We start from the raw sequence: 22,274 nt of genomic DNA on the forward strand, positions 1-22,274 counted from the left end.
TAATTCCTTGGATCTTATTAGAAAATTCCTTGGAATGAAATTAGGAATCAACAACAATAACAAAATCACAAAACTAAAACATATAAAGACTGAATAATACAAACTTAATGTTGAGTGGATCACCAAAGAAATGAGGGGAGAAATGTAAAAATTCTTATAACCCAACAAGAATAGAAATACAACACACCCAGTAAATGGATGGCACTGGAGAAGATAATGCTAAGTGAAGTTAGCCAATCCCAAAAAAACCAAATGCCAAATGTTTTGTCTGATATAAGGAGTCTGACTCATAGTGGGGTAGGGAGGGGAAGCATGGGAGGAATAGAGGAAGTCTAGTTAGGGTTGAGGGGTGGGAGGGGAAGGGAAGGGGCAAGGATGGTGGAATGTGATGGACATCATTATCCAAAGTACATGTATGAAGACATGAATTGGTGTGAACATACTTTATATACAAACAGAGATATAAAAATATGTGCTCCATATGTGTAATATATATCATTCCGCTATCATGTATTTAAAAAATAATATCAATCAAAAATAAATAAATAAATATGGGCATGAAGAAAAAAATAAAAGAAAGAAAGGGAGGGAACAATACCAGAGTAATCTTATGAAGCCAGTATCAACATAAACACAAAATCACATAAGGACTTCTTAAGGTAAGAAAATTACAGACCAGTATATTTGATGGACATAGACGAAAAAATCCTTAATAAATTATTAGCCAATTGAATTAAAAACCGCTATGATCAAGTTGGCTTCATTCCTGGGATGCAAGGATGGTTCAATTATATGCAAATCAATAAATGTAAATAAATTACATAATTACAACCAAGGACAAAAATCACATGATTATTTAAATAGACAGACAAAAAGTCTGTGAAAACATTCACCAGTCCTTCATGATAAAAAAAAAAAAAAAACCCTGAAGAAACTTGGGATAGAAAGAACTTGCTTCAACATCATAAATACTACTACATATATCAAACCCAAAGCTAACATTTTACTGAATGGGTAAAAACTGAAAGCATTTCTCCTAAAATCAGTACAAGACAAGGATGTCCACTATCATCACTCAAACACAGTATAGTATTGAAGTTTTAGCAACATGCAAGTATCAACAGCTCTTCTATATACCAATAATGAAGCCACTGAGAAAGAAACCAGGAAAACAATTCTATTCATAATAAAATACTTGTAAGAAATCTAATGAAAGAGGTGAAGCATCTCTACTAGAAAAAATACAATACACTGATAAAAGATATTGAAAAAGTCACCAGAAAATGAAAAAAACATCTCCCATGTTCATGGAGAGAAAGAATTCATATTGTTAAAAGGTCCATATTACCAAAAGCAACCTACAGATTCCATGCAATCTCCATCAAAATACCAATGACATACTTCTCAGAACTAGAAAAGGCAATTCTAAAATTAATATGCAAGAACAAAAGATTCAGAATAGCCAAAGAAGGGGCTAGGGTTGTGACTCAGCAGTAGAGCGCTCGCCTAGCGCGTGCAAGGCCCTGGGTTCGATCCTCAGCACCACATAAAAATAAATAATTAAAACAAAGATATTGTGTCTAAATACAACTAAGAAATAAATATTAAAAAAAAAAGAATAGCCAAAAAAATCCCAAGCAAAAAGAACAATGCCAGAAGCATCACAATATGCAACTTCAAATTATATTACAAAGCTATAGTAACAAAAACAGCCTAGTACTAGCATAAAAACAGACACAGGAAAAAATGGAAAAGAATAGAAGATACAGAGAATACCACACACAGCCAAAGTCATATTAGTCTTGACAAAGTTGCCAAAAACATACAATGGAAAAAAGACAGCCTCCTTAACAAGTGGTGTTGGGAAAACTAGTCATTCATATGTAGAAGAATGAAATCATACCTCTTTCTCTCACCCTGAACAAAAGTCAACTCAAAATGGATCGTACACCTAAATATAAGACCCCAAACTTGGCAACTATTAGAAGAAAAATAGATGAACCACTTCAACATACAGGCACAGGCAATGACTTCCTGAAGAAACCCCTATAGCTAAGGAAATAAAAGATGGCAGCAAATTAAAAAGTTTTTGCACAACAATGGAAACAGCAGAGCAAAGAGACTGAATGGGCAAAAATCTTTGCAGCTACTCTTCCAACACAGCATTAATACCCAGATTATATGAACTCAAAAAACTCAACACTAAAAAACAAAACAAAACAAAACAAAAAACCAAACCAATAAGTGGACAATTGAACTGAACAGACACTTCTCAAAAAAAGTACAAATAGCCAAAAATTATATTTTTAAAATTCAACATCTTTAGCCATAAATAAAAAGACAAACAAAATTACACTGAACTCCCAACTCACTCCAGTTAGAATGGCAATTCTCAGGAAGACAAATAGCAATAAATGCTGGCAAAGATGGAGGGGAAAAAGCAGCTCTTCCACACTATTGGTGAGAATGTAAATAATACTACAGCCATGATGGGATTCACCTGAAGGCTCCTCAAAAAAACTAAACCTAGAACTGCCATATAATCCAGCTACATACTTAAGAGATACATGCAGAAAACTCATGTTTTCACAGCATAACTCAAAATAGCCAAGTTACAGAATCAGTCTAGGTGTCCATTAACAGAAGAATGGATAAAAGAAAATGTGAGAGACATACACTATGGGGTTTTATTCAGTCATAAAGAACAAAATTATTTCATGTTTGTATAAATATGTCAAAATAAACTCTACTATCATGTGTAACTAAAAAGAACAACAAAAGAATAAAATTATGTCATTTGTAGAAGAAGGTATGGAACTATAGATCATAATTTTCAGTGATAGAAGTCAAACTCAGAGAAAAAAGTATTATATATATATATATTTTCTCATATGTGGAAGCTAGAGGGGAAAAAAGTAACTCTATGATAGTAGAAAGTATCCATTAGGATAGGGGAAAAAGGATCAAGGGGAAGTAGAAGGGGAGCATGGGGCAGGTATTGGGCAATTTTGTTTTAGGGTATGTACAAACATTCCATAATTAAACCTACCATTCTTATAATTAATATTCAACCAATAAAAAAGTGAAAACATTTGATAGAGAGAAAATCCTAAAAGCTTCCAGAAAGAAAAACAATGTTACCAATTTTTAAAAATTAGACCAGCATTAGACTTGTCTTCTACAACACTAGAAGACAATGAAAACAAAGTTATCATGATTCTGAGGAAAAAGGACATTGCATACAGTCCAAATCTGTATTATAAAATACAAATAACAATTATACATAATGGCAAAATAAGGGCAGTTTCAGACATGTAAGATTATTTTCCATGTGTCCTTTCAGGAAAAAAAAAAATGATGGATTTAATCCAGTAAAACAGAAAAATCCAAGAACATAAAAGGCCTGAGTAGTAACATTTTACACTTACATGCATCTATTTTCATTTGAAAGGATCTCATGAGAAGCCTCATTTTAAAGGAGTATTTGTTCATTTATACAGTGGCACAGGGAAAGACAAAACTGACTGAAAAATTCCCCTTACCAACTTACTATCTTTGAGGAAATATTCTAGTCCCATCAAAAGCCCTAATATGCAGTATAATACATATCTAAAATATTAATAAATAAGACAAAAAGAAAGCTGGAGGCTATACTCAATGAGAGTAATGAAAGACAGCAAGACTCCCTGCAATATTTTGTTAGACGCTGCTACATACACCTTCTTCTCATATTATATGATGCTCCTAATTAAAATAAAGCCTGGGGATGGGGTTGTGGCTCAGAGGTAGAGCGTTTGCCTAGCATGCATGGGGCACTGGGTTCGATCTTCAGCACCACATAAAAATAAAATAAAGATATTGTGTACATCTATAACTAAAAAAAATAAATATTTTTTAAAATAAATAAATAAATAAAATGAAGCCTGTATTTTTTCAGAAAATGATCAGACACTCTAATCACAAGAAGAGTTGGAGCAAGGGATGTAGAACAAATTAAGAAATGGAAACTTCCAAGGCTCTGAAAAAACTTTTCTACATCACCCAAAGCTTCTTTATAAATTATCATTGCAATAATAAACTGAACAGTTTAAAATTTATTATAATATTCTCATCCTGGTCAAGATGACCTCTTTAGTCAAGGTTAAAATGCTTTATCTTACTCCACTAAAAGACCCATTTATTATTTTCAATTTCAGAACTGTTGTTATTATTGCCACCTCCCTTGTCCATTATTATTCAAGGCTGTGTTCATTCAGATAATTAGATCTTTTAACTAGCATTCAATCCAGAAGTTTCTGAGAACTACATCAGTACTAAAGGGGAATTTTCCAACATTCCTTCCTGACTGCAAAACATTAATTATGTGGGACTCTGACCTACCCTCTGAAGTCTCTCTCTCCCTCTTTACCTTCCTTCTCATCCACCCAAGACTTACACAACTATATTTTTTCTCCATTCTTATTCTCAGGTCATTAGATATAGTGGAAATAAGCACACACACAAAGTCAATGCAGGTGAGTACCATACACTCTTAAAGTCTTAAAATTTATTTTCCCTTTGTAGCCCTAGAAAGCCAGCTCCATCTCCCAACCCTTTCTTTCAAGTTCCAATACAAACCACTTGGGCTCCACCCTCCTTCCACCTTCAACCTGCTCCACAAGCAGGAATTCCCTTGATGTCCTACTCTGCAAATGCATCTGTCATGTCATCCTTCTCTCTTAGGTTGAAGGAAGGAATGTGGCTCCTCCTACATAATTAGTAATAAAATAACAAGAATACTCACAAGGTACTTGCATTCCTTGTTCTATATCTGGGTATATGCTCTATCTGTGCTCTAGATCCCATCCTTTCCTCTTCCTCTCCAGCTCTTGTATTATTTCTTGACTCTCAAATTCAAGTCCCTCAGATTTCCACTTCCTACCAGGATACAGAAACAGTGTCCAAATTTATCCTCCCATCTGAAATAACTTTTCTTAAAAAGACCAAAATAAATGAAATGATGGTTGCCTAAGAGGCAGTAAAGAAACAGTTAACCATGTGATTGCCGTTTGCATATTGCCTTTAGAGAGTTTCCAGGATGCAGAACATGAGGGGAACCCTGGTGCGGCCTGGTGAACTAAGTAAGTCAGAGATGGAGCTGAATCTTAACAAGACCAAGCGATCAAAATTTATGGGACAAAGTAAAAGCTACACAAAGAAGTTCAAGATCTAAAAAAGATCCCACTTGAATATTCAGCAAAGTACTGATAAGTATATTTAAGGAAACTCCTAGAGGCTGTGGAAAGAACCCACAAAAAATATAAGGGAGAACAGAACCTTAGATCATACCAGGCCAGAATAGAACTTGTTCCCATAAGCCAGACTAGAAAACCTCAGCATTCAAATGATATGAATAGAGTACTCAGCAAAGTTTTAAATCAGTAGTGAAGAAGAATTACTCTTAAATACTGATCTGGTCCCAAATAACAAATCCTAAAATCAAGAACCAAAAAGATCAAACTAAGGGTAGGAGATACAGTTCACCAGCAGAGTACATGCTCAGCATGTGCAAGGCCCTGAGACAGATGCCCAGCACCACCAAAACAAAAAGAAAAAAGGAAAAAAGAGCAACAAGCTATTCCCAAATAAGTTATAGTACCCCAGAATGAAGCTCAAGATTATTTATAGAAGTACCAAAAATACTCACCATTCAACTAGATCTGAAATCCAACCAAAATATGAAGAAGAAAATATAACCTATAAGGAAGTGAAAATCAATCAAATGAAATCAGCTCACAGCTGACAAAAATATTACTAGGACAAAGACATTAAATGAGTTATTATAGCCATATCCTATGTATTTAAAAAAAAAAGAGGAAAGATTGAATACTACATAGAGATGAATAAATACAAAATATTAAGGGAAATAAGGCAGGGATTGGGGTATAGATCAGTGGTACAACTTCAGGTGCATGAGGCCCTGGGTTCAATCCTCAGCACCACAGGAAACAGAGAGATAGGAGAAGAGAAATAAATCCTCTGGGATGAAAAATACACTGAATGGGATTAATAGTAGATTAGACATTTCAGAAGAAAATTCAGTGAACTTAAAGAAAAAGCCCCAGCCCAAGTTTTTTTCTTGAAGCTATTACAAATGTGAATGTTTTCCTAATTTCTTTTAGCAAGTTCATTCTTGCTGTACTGATTTTTGGATGTTAATTTTGCTTTCCTCTACCTTGCTAAATTTGTTTAACAGTTCCAAGGATTTTTTGGTGGAGTCTTTAGGGTTTTCTAAGTATGGAATCAGTTAGATTCTATACTAAAACAAACAGGGATAATTTGATTTCTTCCTTTCCTATTTTATCCATTTTATTTATTTCTCCTGCCTGATAACTGTTATCTAAAATTTCAAGTACTATTCAGAATAAGAGTGGTGAAAGAGGACACCCTTTTCTTGCACCTGATTTTGGAATAAATGCTTCCAGCTTTTCCCATCAGCATGATGTATAATGTTGGCTATGGGTCTGTCATACAAACACACACAGCTTTTATGATGCTGAAATATCATCCTTATCTACCTAGTTCCTTTGGAACTTTTATCATGAAAGGATGTTGAATTTTTCATCAAAGGCTTTTTCTGCATCTACTAACATGATATTGCAAATTTTGTCCTTGATTCTATTTACTGCCACATCATTGTGTTAAGTCATTTATTGTTGGACCAAAATACCTGACAAGAACACTTAGAGGAGGAAGACTTTATTTGGGCTCATAATTTCAGAGGTCTCAAGCCGACAGTCAGCCAACTCCATTGCTCTGTGACTGAGGTGAGAAAGAAGATCCTGGCAGAAAGGCAAGGAGAAGGAAAGCACAGAGAGAATAGGAGGAGTCAGAGACAAAACATAAAATCCCCAAGGCATGTTCCTTGTGACCCTCTTCCTCCAGTCACATGCCACCTGCCTCCAATTACCAACCAGCAATACATTCAAATTATTAATCCTATCAAGTGCACTAATGTACTGATTAGGTTACAGCTCTCATAATCTAATTATTTTACCTTTGAAAATTCCTGCCAGGTCTCACACATGAATTTTTGGGGGATACCTCATATCCAAACCACAACATTCCACCTCTGACCCCCTAAAATTCATATCTAGATCAAAATGCAAAATTCCTTTAGTCCATCTCTAAGAGCCCCCAAAGTCTCAACAGTTTCAGCATTGCCCAAAAGTCTAAGTCCAAAGTCTCCTCTGAGTCTCAAGACAAACTCTTAGCTGTGCTGCCCTGTAAAAATCAGAAGTAAGTTACATATATGTGATATACAATGACACAAAGTAAACAGTCCCTTTTCAAAAGGGAGGAATAGGGGCATAAAAAGAAAAGTCTTATAATTTTACACCCTTGAGTCTGCAAAGGTTGAGATCTAGACAGTTCCTAAATCCTAAAATGCCCTCACGATATCGTTCCCATTGTTTAGATGCAAAGTACAAGGATTCTTTAATAGCACTAATCTCTTCAGCAACTACACCTTCTGTGGCTCCAACTTTACACAAGCTTCTTTTCTGGCCAAATTCCAAGTTTTTCAAATCCGTCCACTCCCTTTTTAGCTCCCAATTCTCACTATAAACCTAACTAAAAGCAGCCAGCAATACCCATGCCACTGCCTAAATGCTGTGCTACCATAAAATTTTCCCTGTCAAATAAATTAGCCTATCACCTTTATTCGCCCTCACACAAAGTCTCAGAACATGGGCAAAATGCAGACAAGTTCTTCACCAGACTGTAACAAAGATGGCCCCTACTCCCATTACAGCCATAGCAATTCCTTGCTACTGTCCAAGTTTCAATGGTATGTGGACCATACCAGGCAGGCACATGCTTACTTCCAAGTCCTAAGTCTACATGCCTGGTTGTGCGGCCAATATCTGGCCTACAGCAGCCCTTCTCACCAGCTAAACTTCATTAATATGTGGGTTACACCAAGCAATGTACATTCAGCATGGATGTCTCTAGTCTGTGCACTTGGGGTGTGGCAAATGTTCAACTCATTTAGGGATAGCCCTAAAATGCCTTCCCAAGTGTATGGTGGGGATCAGAACACCAAGTTCCATGCTGGGGGCAGGGTAGGGGGAACGACACATAGGAACCCCCAGATTTTCTATTCTCAGTCTCAATGTCCTCAGACCTGGTCTCCATGTGAAACCATAAATGACTGACTGGGTCTTGCTTCTCACAGAGGGCAAGAGCACAGACTGCTATGCTCCCAACTCCCCTGTTTATTACCCACATTCCCCACTGCTGAAATCTCTCAGAGGGTGTCAGATACTCTCCCAAGCCACAACTGTTTCATGTGGCTATCTTCCACACAATGTGGCAAGGTATCCAAAGGGACCCTGAATTGTGACTGTTCCATGTTTTTTGATCCCTAGTTTAGTCATTAACACTTGATCCCCTTTCTCAAGATGGTTCCTGGCTGTAGCACTCTTGAGAAATGCAATGAATTTTTTCTCTGAGGCCAGTTTTTGTGCAAGAGGAGTCACTTAAAGACCAAATCCCCAATCTAGGTTTAACCCATTAAATCCCAAGTTTTCAATTCTGTGAATATTTCACTGAAATTGACATAGTTACATTAATATAGGTTGAAAATCATAACCTAGAGTTTTTATACATAATTCATCATTAATACTATCACTAATCATTCAACTATTACTTTTCTCAAAAGAATAAAACTCTAAAAACACATTTATTTCAAAGTTACCACAAACTGTTGCTCAATTTCAATTGTACAGGTATTGCATAAATGGGACAGACAGGATTAAAGTTTATAAGAACCATGAAAGTCACCTGCAACTGCATGCTAATATGCTGCTATTATTGGGGTTCTTTGCTTTCTTTGGCTTACCTTATGCTTGAAGAATCTGACCTGACATCATCTTTGAATCCTATATGCCAATCTCTGATGATGCCCATGATGCCCAGGGAAAGATAGCACAGCAAACCTTAAAAGTACAACTACTCTCCTAAGATCATCCAACTTTTAGATGATTATTCAAAATGCTTCAATGTTGGAGCAGATAATAAAGGCACTAGAGATGCAGCGGATTTGCATGTCTCTCCACAGGAAATCTGCTGAGGGGCAAGAATACCATTATGCTCAAGGCCACCTAAGGGCAGCTGGAAAACCATCTGGTTCTGGAGAAACTATTGCTTCAATATGAATTAACATAGGCTTTGCATTCACAAAGGAGGACCTCACCAAAATCAGAAATATGCTATTGTCCAACAAGGTGTCAGCTATCACCTGTGCTATTGCCATTGCCCATGTAATGTCACTAGTCTGGGGCCATAAGATCTCTGTCTTAGCTTGGGCTGCTTTAGCAAAATACCATAGAATAGGTGGTTTAAACAAACATTTATTTTCTCATAGTACTAAAAAATGAAAGTCTAAAATAGGGGTACAAGCATGGTCGAGTTCTAGTGAGGTTCTTCTTCCTGGATTGCAGACAGCCACTGTGTGTTCATACGTCTTTTCTTTATAAGGACATTAATTCCCTCATAAGGGCTCCACCCTCACAATAAATTTTAATCTAATTATCTACCAAAAGGACTCATCAAATTGAGATTTATAGCTTCAACACATGAATTTGGCAGGGGACACAAACAATCTCCTTCTTTCAGGATTAAAGCATTACCACTAAAATCTCCACAGATACCACTGAAATCCTGAGTGACAGACAGCTGATTTAAGAGTTTGTAGCCAGCAAAGCCACAAATCTCCCTCTTCTCCTTTGGTCTACAAAGGAGACAAGAACAATGGCAATATCTACAAACCCAAAGAGTTTGAACAGAAGAAACTACATTATCATTTCCTGGAGGGTATGTACAGCTTTGCCAGTGTATGTCTACATACTGATTACCTATGACATCAGTACCCTACTCAATCATCAGTAAGTACAAGCGAGTCCTGGCTTTCTCTAAAGAGACTGATTACATCTTTCCATTGACTGAAAAGATCAAGATCATTTTGGCTGACCCATCCACACCTATGGCCACGACCCTGAGGCCATCTATAGCACTGCCGCCTCCGATGTTGCTGCTGCTGCTACTAATAATAAATTTGCACCCCTCCAACTTGATGCAAAGAAAGAGTTAAAGGGTTGGGAAAAGATGGAATTTGTCCTCTCTGAGTAATCACCAAAAAGAAGCCAATTCAGCCAGCTTCTCTTGTGAAACGAAAAATAAAGACTTCTCTCTTAGAAAAATAATGGCCAAATATTTACCAAATTTACCATAAACACAAACCCAAGAACTTCTGAACCTCAAGTAAAAGAAATATTAAAACTACACCAGGTTGGGGTTCAGCTCAGAGGTACAGCACTTGTGTAGTATGCATGAGGCTTTGGATTTGATTCCCAACACCTTAAAAACAATACACTAAGGCAAGTCAACATTAAGTTGCTCAAAACAAGAGAGGAAAAAAAATTGTAAAACACATGGAAAGATAAGAAATTACATAAAAAGAAACAAAGATAAGCCTCAACTCATCAAATAAAATCTCATATCACAAGGTGCTCTATAAATATATATAATATTATGTGTCAATTTTTAAAATAACAAAAAAATAGGAGAAATATCAGAAGCAACCACATGCTTAAAGAAAGGGAAAAGATCACTTGCTCCTCCTGAACTCTGGAATGACAGTTTTATGGTGAATTCTAGGAAACCAAGGCCTTAAGTCATTTCCAGATGATGAGTCTCAGGTATGAGCATCACAGTATTAGCATCTGAAAATGATTTGATGTTTTCCTATGTATACCTACAGCATTTGTGTTTGGTGCTTTTTTAGCTTTCTAGGAAGATAGAGAACATTTTATAACTGCAAATCAGGAAACAGACTCAAGAGAATTAAGTGACTTTTCCAAAGTCACACAGTCAACATGTTGCAGAAGCATAGCTATAACCTCAACTACACTACGCTGATACCAGATTCTGTAAAATGCCTAAGTATCAGCCTGGTGTAGTGTTTCATGCCTGTAATCCCAGCAACCCAGGAGGCTGAGACTGGAGGATCATAAATTTAAGGCCAGCCTCAGCAATTTAGCAAGACTGTGTCTCAAAATAAAAAATATCAGCTGGGCATGGTGGGGCACGCCTGCACTTCCAGAGGCTTGGGAGGCTGATACAGGAGAAATGCGAGTTCAAAGCCAGCCTCAGCAAAAAAATGAAGAGCTAAGCAACTCAATGAGACCCTGTCTCTAAATAAAAATCCAAAATAGGGCTGGAGATGTGGCTCAGTGGTCAAGTGCCTCTGAGTTCAATCCTCATTACCCAAAAAAACAAATAAATAAATACATAAACAAATAAAATAAAAAACATGGGGATGCAATTCAGTGGTAAAACTCCCAAATTCAATCCCCAATAACAAAGAAATGAAAATAAGAAAGAAAATATTAAGTATTGGCAAGGATGTGGAAGAACTGGAATACCTGTTCAGTATTGGTAAGAATGAAAAATTTCACAGGTGCTGTGAAAAACTTTCTGGTGGTTTGTAATTAGGATTACCACCCAAAATTAGAATTACTGCTGGGCATTGTGGTATCTGCCTGTAAATCCCAGCTACTTGGGAGGCTAAAGGAGGAGAATCACAAGGACAACTTGGCAAGACCCTGTCTCAAAATAAAAAATAAAATAAGCTGGGGCTGTAGCTCAGTAGTACAGCATTTGCCTGGCATGTACAAGGTCCTGGGTTTAATCCCCAGTAGTGCAGGGGGAAAAAATTAGAATTATCACAATTCAGCACTTGTAGTTGGGGGTACATACCCAAAAGAATTGGATATGTACACCTAACTTCATAGCAGCATTATTCATAATAACCAAAAGGTAGAAATCATCCAAATGTCCATGAATGTATGTATGTTATAGCATGGGTCAAAATGGGTAGGTATGTTATAGCATGGGTCCTTTTATAAGGCTAAATAACGCTTCTCTCTCTCTCTCTCTCTCTCTCTCTCTCTGTGTACACAGAGGAATGTCTGTGTGTGTGTACAGAGGAATATTACTTGCCTTAGGAAGAAATTTCTGATCCACAATACAACATAAATTAACTCTGAGGGCATTATGCTGCCAAAAATAAAAATAAGCCAGTTGCAAAAGACAAATACTGGGACTGGGGTTGTGGCTCAGTGGTAGAATGCTCGCCTAGCATGCACGAGGCACCGGGTTTGATCCTTAGCACCACATATGTAAAATAAAAATATTGTGTTCACCTAAAAAACTAAAAAATAAATATTTAAAAAAGATAAATACTATATGATTTCATTTATATGCAATACCTAAAGTCATCAAATACAGAGGCAGAATATAGAACAGTAGATGCCAGTGGCTGAAGGGAGGAAGAAAGGGTAAGTATTGTTTAACGCATACAAGTTTGAGTCTGGTAAGATAAAAAAGTTCTGGATATAGATGGTGGTAGTAGTTGTGTTATGGGCCAGGCTATTTGGGTAATGACCAAACAGACTCCCATTTTACCCTGAGACTCCATATCATGTAAGAAATGCTTCTCCCATGGGAAAGTCCCACCTCTGTACCCATTAATAGTTACCTAGCATAGCACACTTGGCAACATAAAACAGCAATTCTTACACAATGTAAAATTGTTCTCTCTTTGGTTCCCATGTTTCTTGGGCAATGTACCTTGTCAGAAATTTATTGTCTACATGTTAGTAACCATTCTCTAACTTGTACTCAACTAGGGTCATTTTGACCCCCCCCCCTTCCCTTCTGCTTGCTTGCCGCTATGCCAACCTGGAAAGTCCTATGGAAAGTACCAATGTACTCATTACATTGTCTCATTAACTGTCCAATTCAGCTTCTATATCTACTTGCTTGTAGCTACATCAACCCAGATGTGTTCTTTGCAGTTTTTGCCTTTAAATATCCAAAAATGCTCAGGCTCGGGGCTGTTTTCTGCAGAGACAACTTGGTCCTGTAGGAAGCAGTCCTGGCAGGTCAAAATAAAGACCCTTTAATTTGGACAAAACTGGGACTTAATGTATTTTTCTGAGCGACCTGCCCCACAATAGTTGCACATGTGAGCTGTACTGTACAATGAAAATGGTTAAAATGGCAAATTCTATGTTATGTATATTTTCCTCGAAACAGGAATTTCTTAAATATCTAGATATATCATTGACAGGTTCCAGGTAGAAGATACTATCAACATGGAATTGGCACTGCCTTACCTGCAGCAAAAACATGCAAGAACAGTTTAAGCAAAGAAAAGGAAGTGACCTAGGTTTTACGCTTTTTTTTTTTTCTAAAGGAAATCTTTAACAGAATCACTTCGCATTCTTCAAAATACCAAACAAATTTTATTAATGGCCCACAGGGGAGAAAACAAACAAACAAACAAAAAGGGACTCTACAGGCCCATTTCATAATAAGATTAGGTGTTCTGCTGAAAAAACACAAAGTGAGTTCCAGCAGGAGAAATGAAAAAGCCTGTGTCTTAGCTTTTAAAGCATCTTGTGCTAATAAAACCCAATAAGAAAAAAAAAAAAAAAAAGCTATAATTGAATCAGAATTAGCACCACTAACAAAATAAAAAGGGCAACATCCTTTTCACTACTCCATAAATTTTGGTGATATATGAGTTCATATATCAATATTACCAAGTACCTTCTTAGCATAAAGCACTTGTGAGGGTTCAGTAAGACATGCTCCCTGCTCTTCAGTGTCATACAATACCCTTCAAAACAAACTCTTCAACTCCCTACCCTTGCATACTACTTCAGTTTTTTCCAGGAATCACTAAAAGATTCTTTTTCTTTTTTTTTTTTGGTACCGAAAATTGAATTCAGGGGCAACTTTTGTATTTTATTTGGAGACAGGGTCCCACTGAGTTGCTTAGGGCCTTGCTAAGTTGCAGAGGCTGGCTTTGAACTTGTGGTCCTCCTGCCTCAGCCTCCTGAGCTCTGGGACTACAGGTGTGCACCACCACATCCAGCTTAAGATAGCTACCTTTTTCTTCCTCTCCTAAAGCTACCTTGGAATTCCTCTTTTATAGCACTTTTCACAATCTCTAATTAACATTACTACTATACCATGTGATTAAGATTACTACTTATTATTACAAGGTAAGCATCCCTAGTCTAAAAATCTGAATCTGAAATGCCCAAAATCCAAAACATTTATTTGTTTGTTTGTTCATTTATTTTAATTTTTTTAGTTGCACATGGATGCAATACCTTTATTTATTTATTTTTATGTGGTGCTGAGGATTGAACCTAGTGCCTTACATGGGCTAGGCAAGCACTCTACCACTGTGTTACAAAACAGTTTTATTTATTTATTTATTTATTTATTTTGGTGGTGCTGGGGATAGAACTTAGGGCCTTCTGCATATGAGGCAAGCACTCTATTAACTGAGCTATATCCCCAGCCTCCCCCAAAACATTTTTAATGTTTAAGTTCTGAATACTTCTGATTCCATATTTTCAGATTAGGGACACTCAACCAATAGTTATGCAAAATTGAAAAAAACTCAGAGCTAAATAAAGCTCTTTTCTTCATAAAATAAAACAAAAACCTCCAAAATTTGAAAATTTTCTGGTCCCAAACATTTCAGACAAGGGATACTCACCCCGTATTATTTTCTCCCATGCACAATCAGAATGTGAACTCCATAAGTAATGAAATCATCTCTGTATTCTTCACTGCTGCACCCTCAGTGACTATCACAGTATATGACCACCAGAGGCACTCAAATACTTAATGAATAAATGGAAGGAAGAATTGTAACTTGGGATAAGTTTCCTGATGACAGTACTGCCTCAGGCTAGTTAATCCTTAGTCCCCAGATCTGGCTGCTTTAGTTGTGGGTACTTACCTCTACCTCAGTAACAATGATGACCAGCACTACCACCATCAGCACTGCAAGCAGACAGCAAAAAATCCGCAGTTTGAAGAAATTGGTCCACATTGTCTGGCTGTGTCCTGATCACCCATGGCCGACATCATAATACCTTCACTCCTCAAAACTCATGTCTTTGTTTTTCTGAGCTGCAAATGAGCTCTCAATGTAATTTGCTTCTATCCTGTTAGTAGCCTTAAGAGCTCTTTGTGTAGGGGAGAGACTGCAGTTGATTCAAGAAGCATATTTTTCTTCAACAAACTCCTTCAAATAGAAGAAATAAAGAATAATCACCAATTGCAATATCCTGGAGTGGAGTAAAAGAAAAAACAGATTTCCTTTTCCTGAACCTTATCTAAGGCCCAAAGTCACAAGAAGAGAGCAAAGAGCCAGAGCACAGTAATATTCCAATTACCAACAATCATCCCCGTTTCCTATCCCAACTCTAGGCTGTAACATTTGCCCTACTACCTTTTTAGGTTTTAACTTTTAAGAGAGCAAAAATGAATGTATTCAAACTCAGAAACTGCAAAATAAAATTTTTTAAATTTAAATTTTATAATTGTTAAATATGTGTTATGGGCCAGGCTATATGGGCAATATAGCCAAACAGACTCCATTTTACCCTGAGACTTCATATCATGTAAGAAATGCTTCTTCCATGGGAAAGCCCCACCTCTGTACCCATTAATAGTCAGAGATTGATTGTCTACATGTTAGTAACCATTCTCTAACTTGTACTCAACTAGGGTCATTTTGACCCCCTTCCCTTCTGCTTGCTTGCTGCTGTGCCAAACTGGAAAGTCCTATGGGAAGTACCAGTGTACCCACTGCATTGTCTCACTAACTGCCCAATTCAGCTTCTGTACCTGCTTGCTTGCAGTTACGTCAACCCAGGTGTGATTTTTTGCCTTTAAATATCCTAAAGTGCTCAGGCTTGGGGTTGTTCCTTGCAGAGGCAGTTATGGGTCCTACTAAATAAAGACTCTTTGATTTGGACAAAACTGGCACTTGGTGTGCTTTCTGAGTGACCTGCCCCACAACACACGGAGATGTAAGTAAATAAAATCATTTCCCTTCCCTTATAGCTTAAGTTATACAATATTATCATATAAATTATATCTAAAGGGTATTAAGAGAAAACCCTGTGTTTTTATGAGGAACTCTGCAAGATATTATACAAACCACTCCAATAGTCTTCTCTGGAAAACAAGGAGGGCTACCCACTGAAGGGTAGGAGACATAAAATATCCAGCTCCCCCCACCATAAATGTGGTCCTTGTTCTCCCTCAGCTAAGAAACAAAATACAGGAAGAAAGATACCTGTCCTGAAGAAGTGGAGGAGTACATTAAGCTGGAGGAGTGGGCAACAAGATCCCCCACTCTCCATCATACCTGTTACAGGCAGAGGACGTCAGAGGCAGCTATTCCTAACAATTTTCCACGTAGCAAATTCAAAATACTTTCTCCAGTTGTTATTTGATGCAGGTAAACAGAGATGATACTGGTATTTTGCTGCTAGAGAGGCTTTCCATGGAGGGCAGTGTTGAGGTAAGGTGGAAAAGGTGCATAATCATACTGCAGAGTATCTCAGAATAGATCAACTGCATCAACATCCCCCTCTGCTTTATGCTAGACCTGGCAGGTATTCTATTCTCTCATTTATCTACTCCACCTGTCTGAACCATTCCCATCCCACAAGGACCACTGCCAAGCCTTCCACAACCCAGCTTCAGAAAGGAGACAAGACTGACAACATGCTCTCTAACCTCACAATTCCCATAGTGCTTATTTTCACTTCTCAGCTGATCTCTACTAGTATGTACTTCTTGTCTCTCTAACAAGACTATACTAATTATGACTATATTTTTTTTAAAAAAAAACAGTAACTATATTTCAGAGAAAAAGCAACTTAATGCATCATACTTTTTCAATTTCCTCTTAGAACTTAATTCTTTACATGGTATACAATGATTCAAAAGACTACGTTAACAAATAATTATAGTGGTCTACTCCATAATTGCATTGTACTGTCAGAAATTCCCCTTGAAAAGTTTATACTCATATCCTTCACTCTGGAAAATAAGGAATGCCATCCCTCTATATGGCAGGAGGCAGGAAGCAGAAAACTCCTTTTCCCCCAGCTAAGTAGCAAGTATGGAGGACATCTGCCTTGAAGGTGTGGGCAATTGTCTTCTTAAAGATAAGGTAGCTCCCTTTTCAGAGGAATAAAGGCTGGGAGTGCAGCTCAGTGTTAGGGTGCTTGCATAGTAGGCACAAGGCCTCAGGTTCAATACCCAGTACCACAAAAAAAAGGCGGGGGGGAGTAAAAGAAAGAAATCTATAACTCCTGTATATCTCCACCAGATGCAGGGACTATGAAAGACTTCACCTAACATCTCATGTCCCCTGACACCATCCCTCTCTAATACCAAGGCACTCATCCACCCTGAAGTGCCTATAAATTTCATAACACAATTCTATGAAACAGAGGAAAAATCTCTCACCAAGACCCAAACTTTTCTGCTACAGAAATTCTCTCTCAGAGTCGGCCATAAAAATCATAGGTTTCCCTAATGGACAGAGTGGGAGAAGAACAAAGATGACAATCCATAGGAATTTAACTGCACATGGGCAGGCATGGTCTATGAATCCTGTGGATGCCAGTCATTCGGAGAACATTAGAGTGCTTCAGAAAGTCAGCAGCAGCACAGGATGATCAGTGATGCAGAAGGACGGCAAGGGGAGCAGACTCCAAAGCTAAAAGAACTACAGGGCTTCAGGCAGCAATATAAGAAGCCCTCATGGCTAGAGATTTCTGCTGACATTAATCATGAAGGGTCATGCCAGGAAAAGACCTGACTTCCTGCTATAAGTAAGTAGAGCACTGACATTTCAGAGACTCCTTTGTTCAACTAAGTAGATATTGTTTGAGACACACTAGATAGATCTCTCTTTGAAAGACATACTAAAATGTTCTCAGGAGTCACCTCTGGGCAGTTTTTGTTTTCTCCTTTATATATCTGTCTTAAATTTCCACCAAGAAATAAAAATCTAAAACATAAAGAATAAAGCTGAGGGGCTGGGGATGTGGCTCAAGCGGTAGCGCGCTTGCCTGGCATGAGTGCATCCCGGGTTTGATCCTCAGCACCACATACAAAAACAAAGATGTTGTGTCTGCCAAGAACTAAAAAAAAAAATATTAAAATATTCTCTCTCTCTCTTTCTTTCTCTCTCTCTCTCTCTTAAAAAAAAAAAAAAGAAGAAAGCTGATTTCTAAGAATAAAAATTAAAGGCCAGGTGGGGTAGTGCATGCCTGTAATCCCAGTGGCTTGGGACACTGAGGCATGAGGATTCCAAGTTCAAAAAGCAACTAAGTCTTAGCAACTTAGTGAGGCCCCCAGCAACTTAGTGAGAACCTGTCTCAAAACAAAAAATTTGAAAAAAGGGATATGGTTTAGTGGTTAAGCACCCCTGCACTCAATCTCTGGTACAAAAAAAAACTTAAAGCTATAAAAAAAAAAAAAAAAAAGAAAGCATTAAACCATATTTGGGAAAATAATTCAATTTTAAATGAAAGATTTATTTGGGAGGGGGAACCAGAGATTGAACCCAGGGGTACTTAACCACTGAACCACATTGGCAGCCCTTTATTTATTCATTCATTCATTTATTTACTTACTTATTTTTGAGACAGAGTCTCAACAAGTTGCTTAGGGCCTCACTAAATTATAAATTGCTGAATTTAGCTTTGAACTTGTGATCCTCCTGCCTCAGCCTCCTGAGTTGCTGGGATTACAGGTGTGTGCCACCATGCCTAGCTTAAATGAAAGATTTCTAAGAAAAAGAGGAAACTGGTAACAGGTTTCAGCTGTTTTCCTACAAATACAAAACACAGACACTATCACAAGACAGCTATTTTGCAAAGTGAACAAAAAACAATCAATCAGTACCTCAATCACTTTGGAATCAAGTCAGAACAATAGTACTGGATGGGAAAAAAACGCAATAAAAAGTGAAGATCAACCAAAAATTAAATTTATAATTCACTGTAATTTACCTTTTTTGGAAATTTCCCAAGAGATATGTATTGGAACTATGAAAATAGAATTTATTTCTAATTCCTTCCAGCGTGAAATCCTGAACCCAGGCAATTGTAAGCAGCAGTCCTTATTCTTTTCTTGCCATATTTGAAGCATACATTGATGTCTTTTCATGTTTATATCATTCTTCCTACTGCAACAGAAATAAGCACATGATATAAAGGTTAAAGATATTGAAAATAAGATAAAGGAAAACATGTTAGCAATTAAAACTACAATATTATAGGCAGAAAGATATGCATAGATTTAAATACAATGTAGTGTATTGGTACATACCTGCAATTTCAGTGACTCAGAAGGTTGAGGCAGGAGGATTCCAAGTTCAAGGTCAGATTTAGCAACTTAGGTACATACTGATGTGAAATAAAAAAAGAAATAGAGATGAGGCTCAGTAGTAAAACGCCGTTCAATCCCCAGTACCAAAAAAAGAAAAAAAAAAGTATGATGTAGTGGGAAGAGTAGTGAGAACATTTCTTTTTTTTTTTCCTACTAATAAAAAACAGAACTCACTGTTAACCAGTTAACTTTAACCTTGAAAATCACTCTAAAAACTTAGCTGAAGGTCAAAACTTCAAGTAGCAGCATAACTGAAAAAATATAAACCAAAGATAAAAACTCCAAATATTATTTTTCTTAAAGACTACATAATTATGTAGTTCAACAATCCATTTTCCCACTATAGAAAACAACAGGTATTTTTATAAATTTTTAAATAAAAGTTGTAATTCAAGGAATCTAAACTTGAGCAGTCTTGTTTTCAAATCTTTGTATAATGTTAGAACTCTACTTATTCATGCTTTATTTTTATGTGCAAAGGACAAGCAAAAACCAAAATGTAGTCAGGCATGGTGGCACATACCTATAATTCCAGCAACTAGGGAGGCTGAGGCAGGAGGATCACAAATTCAAGGCCCGTCTGGGCAATTTAGTGAGACCCTTCTCAAAATAAAAATAAACAAAACTGAAAATATAGTAAAGGGATACAGTGCCCTTGGGTTCAATCCGTAGTATTGGGAAAAAAAATAAAAACGCAAAATGTAGAATCTGTCTTGCAGGTAGAACCCAGTATTTATTGGGATTATTCTGCCAAATTCTGATTAAGACTGTTTTGAAGTCTAAGACATATATTAAGCAATCTTTCTTTAGTATTTGTAGTAACAGCCATAGAATGACTTTCTATCCCAATTTCACAAGAGAATTACCAGTGGTTGCTCACATTACTAGGAATAATAAATGTCAATGACATAAATGAAATACCTGAATTAAACACTAAACAAAGAAAATTTGACAAGAACACCACCCTCTGGAGAGGTCACAAAGACAATATATTACTAGATAATTGCACCTCTCAAGTCTCTAAAATGATCCCTATCCTAAATATTCTGACCTATTATCCACATAAATGTAATTCACTAGTTAGAGCAAGTACCTGGAATTTTAATTCAGAATGTATTCTCCCCTACTTATGAGACACAAGCAGAGGTTTACATGGAATATAACCAAACATAAATGGTTATATTTCAAATTTCCCAAAGAGCAGCTGTGTTTCATCTAGAAAGAATGGAGACCTATCCAGTACCATAATATTGATTAGTCAATCAGAGAGTGTTAATTTTCAATAAAGATTAAGCAAGGGAACTTTGGATTGTGCAGAGGGGAGTGAGGGGAGGGGAAGGGATCTGGGGATGGGAAGGCAGTGGAATGAGATGGACAGTATTACCCTATATACACGTATGATTACTCTTCCAGTGTGACTCTACACCAACCTCAGCCAGAAGAAGTTGTGCTCCATTTGTGTATAATGGGTCAAAATGCATTCCACTGTCATTTTTAAAAAATTTAGAAAAATTAAGGAAGGAGGGTAATGTGTAGAATTTGTTTCCACAGATTCCACTTCTTTCATGTACCTTCCTCCCCACCTCATATGCCCAGTGTTGATGTATCCACAGAGATTATGTGGCAGGTAGAGAAGTAACCAAATTAAATAAGTCTCATAGTAATAAGTGCTATAAGAAAAAAACTAGGGCATTTGGTAAGTCATGGCCTCAACCCTGCATGCACATTAATAATTATTATGGAAGCTTTTTAAAACACCAATGCCTGGGTCCCACTCACCCAATTAATCAGATTCTGTAGGAGTAGTTAAGAAACATTAAAAAAAAAAAAAAAAGGTACCCTGATGATTATAATGTACAGTCAAGTAGGGGAACCACTAGTATAGGTTGGATCAGTTGGTGAGGGATGGCCTTTCTGAAATGAAATTTGAATTGTAACTTATCTTGCCCTCTCAAGACACTCGGATCCCCAGGCAATGAAGGTAGCAATCCCTACTTTAGTGATCTATCCCTTCTTTTCATTTCTCCATAACAAATAACAATACTTTATCAGCCCCAGAGAGAGAATGTAAGGAAAAGAGACATTGATAAGGTGTAATAAACACAGTCAAAGGGAAACAGAACCCAAATACTATGGAGGAATAGTATGTGCTTCCTCCACTAAGCAGAATTAGACAATTATCAGGATGTAGGAGTCCTGCCAGATTCAAACACACCCTCATGTTCCAAATGATAATTAAAGGCAGTGAGGAGGGGTAAGGCCCACTAGAGCAGTGTGATTCCTTATCTTTGGGCAATGTGGCAGCAATCCCCCTTTAGCATAATGAAAAGCAAGGAAAATTTTACAATTTCATAAAACGTTGCATAATCCTTCCAGAGAATTGTCTTCACCGCCCCTGGCCTTGGGTCAAGCAGAGATGGGCCATAGGCCAGGGTCTCCACATTATCCTTGAGAAGTCACACTCCACATTTGACCCAAATCTGATGTCCCAAAACTGCAGCTCAGTAATGTGAGAGCAGTCCACTGTGTGACAGCACCACTGGCCAAGAGGCAGCTGGCTGGTACTCAAAGCAGCGATGAGACTGGAGACAGGGGCTGACCTAGCGGCATCGCCTAGCACGCCGCATCGGGGAGGGGTCGGGAGAGAGGGTCTGAGCTGCGTTTTCCAGGTCAGGACACCGCGCTGCCACAAGAAAGACCGCTGAAGATGGGGCTACTCATGCCCCATCCCGCCCCTCCCTACCGCGGTGCCGGTTCCTGTGGTGCGAGGCTGCGGCAGCCCGGGGCTCCAAAGCTGCCTTCCCCTTCGGCCCGGGCCTCAACTTCCTGGCCCCAGCGCTCTCAGCCAGGACCCCCAAGGCTGCACCTCCTCTGCACCGGGCCAGGGACTACGGAGCCAGAGAGCGCGGAGGGAAGGGCTCCGTAGCCCAGAAGTGCTCCTGAGA

The 22,274-nt window shown here is 37.8% G+C and overlaps 1 protein-coding gene across 3 annotated transcripts in view; it reads right to left on the minus strand.

Annotated features, from left to right (window-relative positions):
* The window catches only part of Nxpe3 (neurexophilin and PC-esterase domain family member 3), a 54,500-nt gene that overhangs the window by 32,021 nt on the left and 205 nt on the right, over window positions 1-22,274 (minus strand). For 2 of the 3 annotated variants that reach the window (XM_048803382.1, XM_015478564.2), the window contains exons 2-4: window positions 19,270-19,346; window positions 18,951-19,126; window positions 14,867-15,154 (exon numbers count right to left, since the gene is read on the minus strand). In XM_048803382.1, the coding sequence (XP_048659339.1) occupies window positions 14,867-14,959 (93 nt within the window). In that variant the 5' untranslated portion in view covers window positions 14,960-15,154; window positions 18,951-19,126; window positions 19,270-19,346. The remainder of the gene's footprint in view (window positions 1-14,866; window positions 15,155-18,950; window positions 19,127-19,269; window positions 19,347-22,274) is intronic. The other variant, XM_048803381.1, reaches the window with a different exon arrangement.

The sequence above is a fragment of the Marmota marmota genome, unplaced genomic scaffold (genome assembly GCF_001458135.2).
Source record: "Marmota marmota marmota unplaced genomic scaffold, marMar, whole genome shotgun sequence".
Lineage (NCBI taxonomy): Eukaryota > Metazoa > Chordata > Mammalia > Rodentia > Sciuridae > Marmota > Marmota marmota.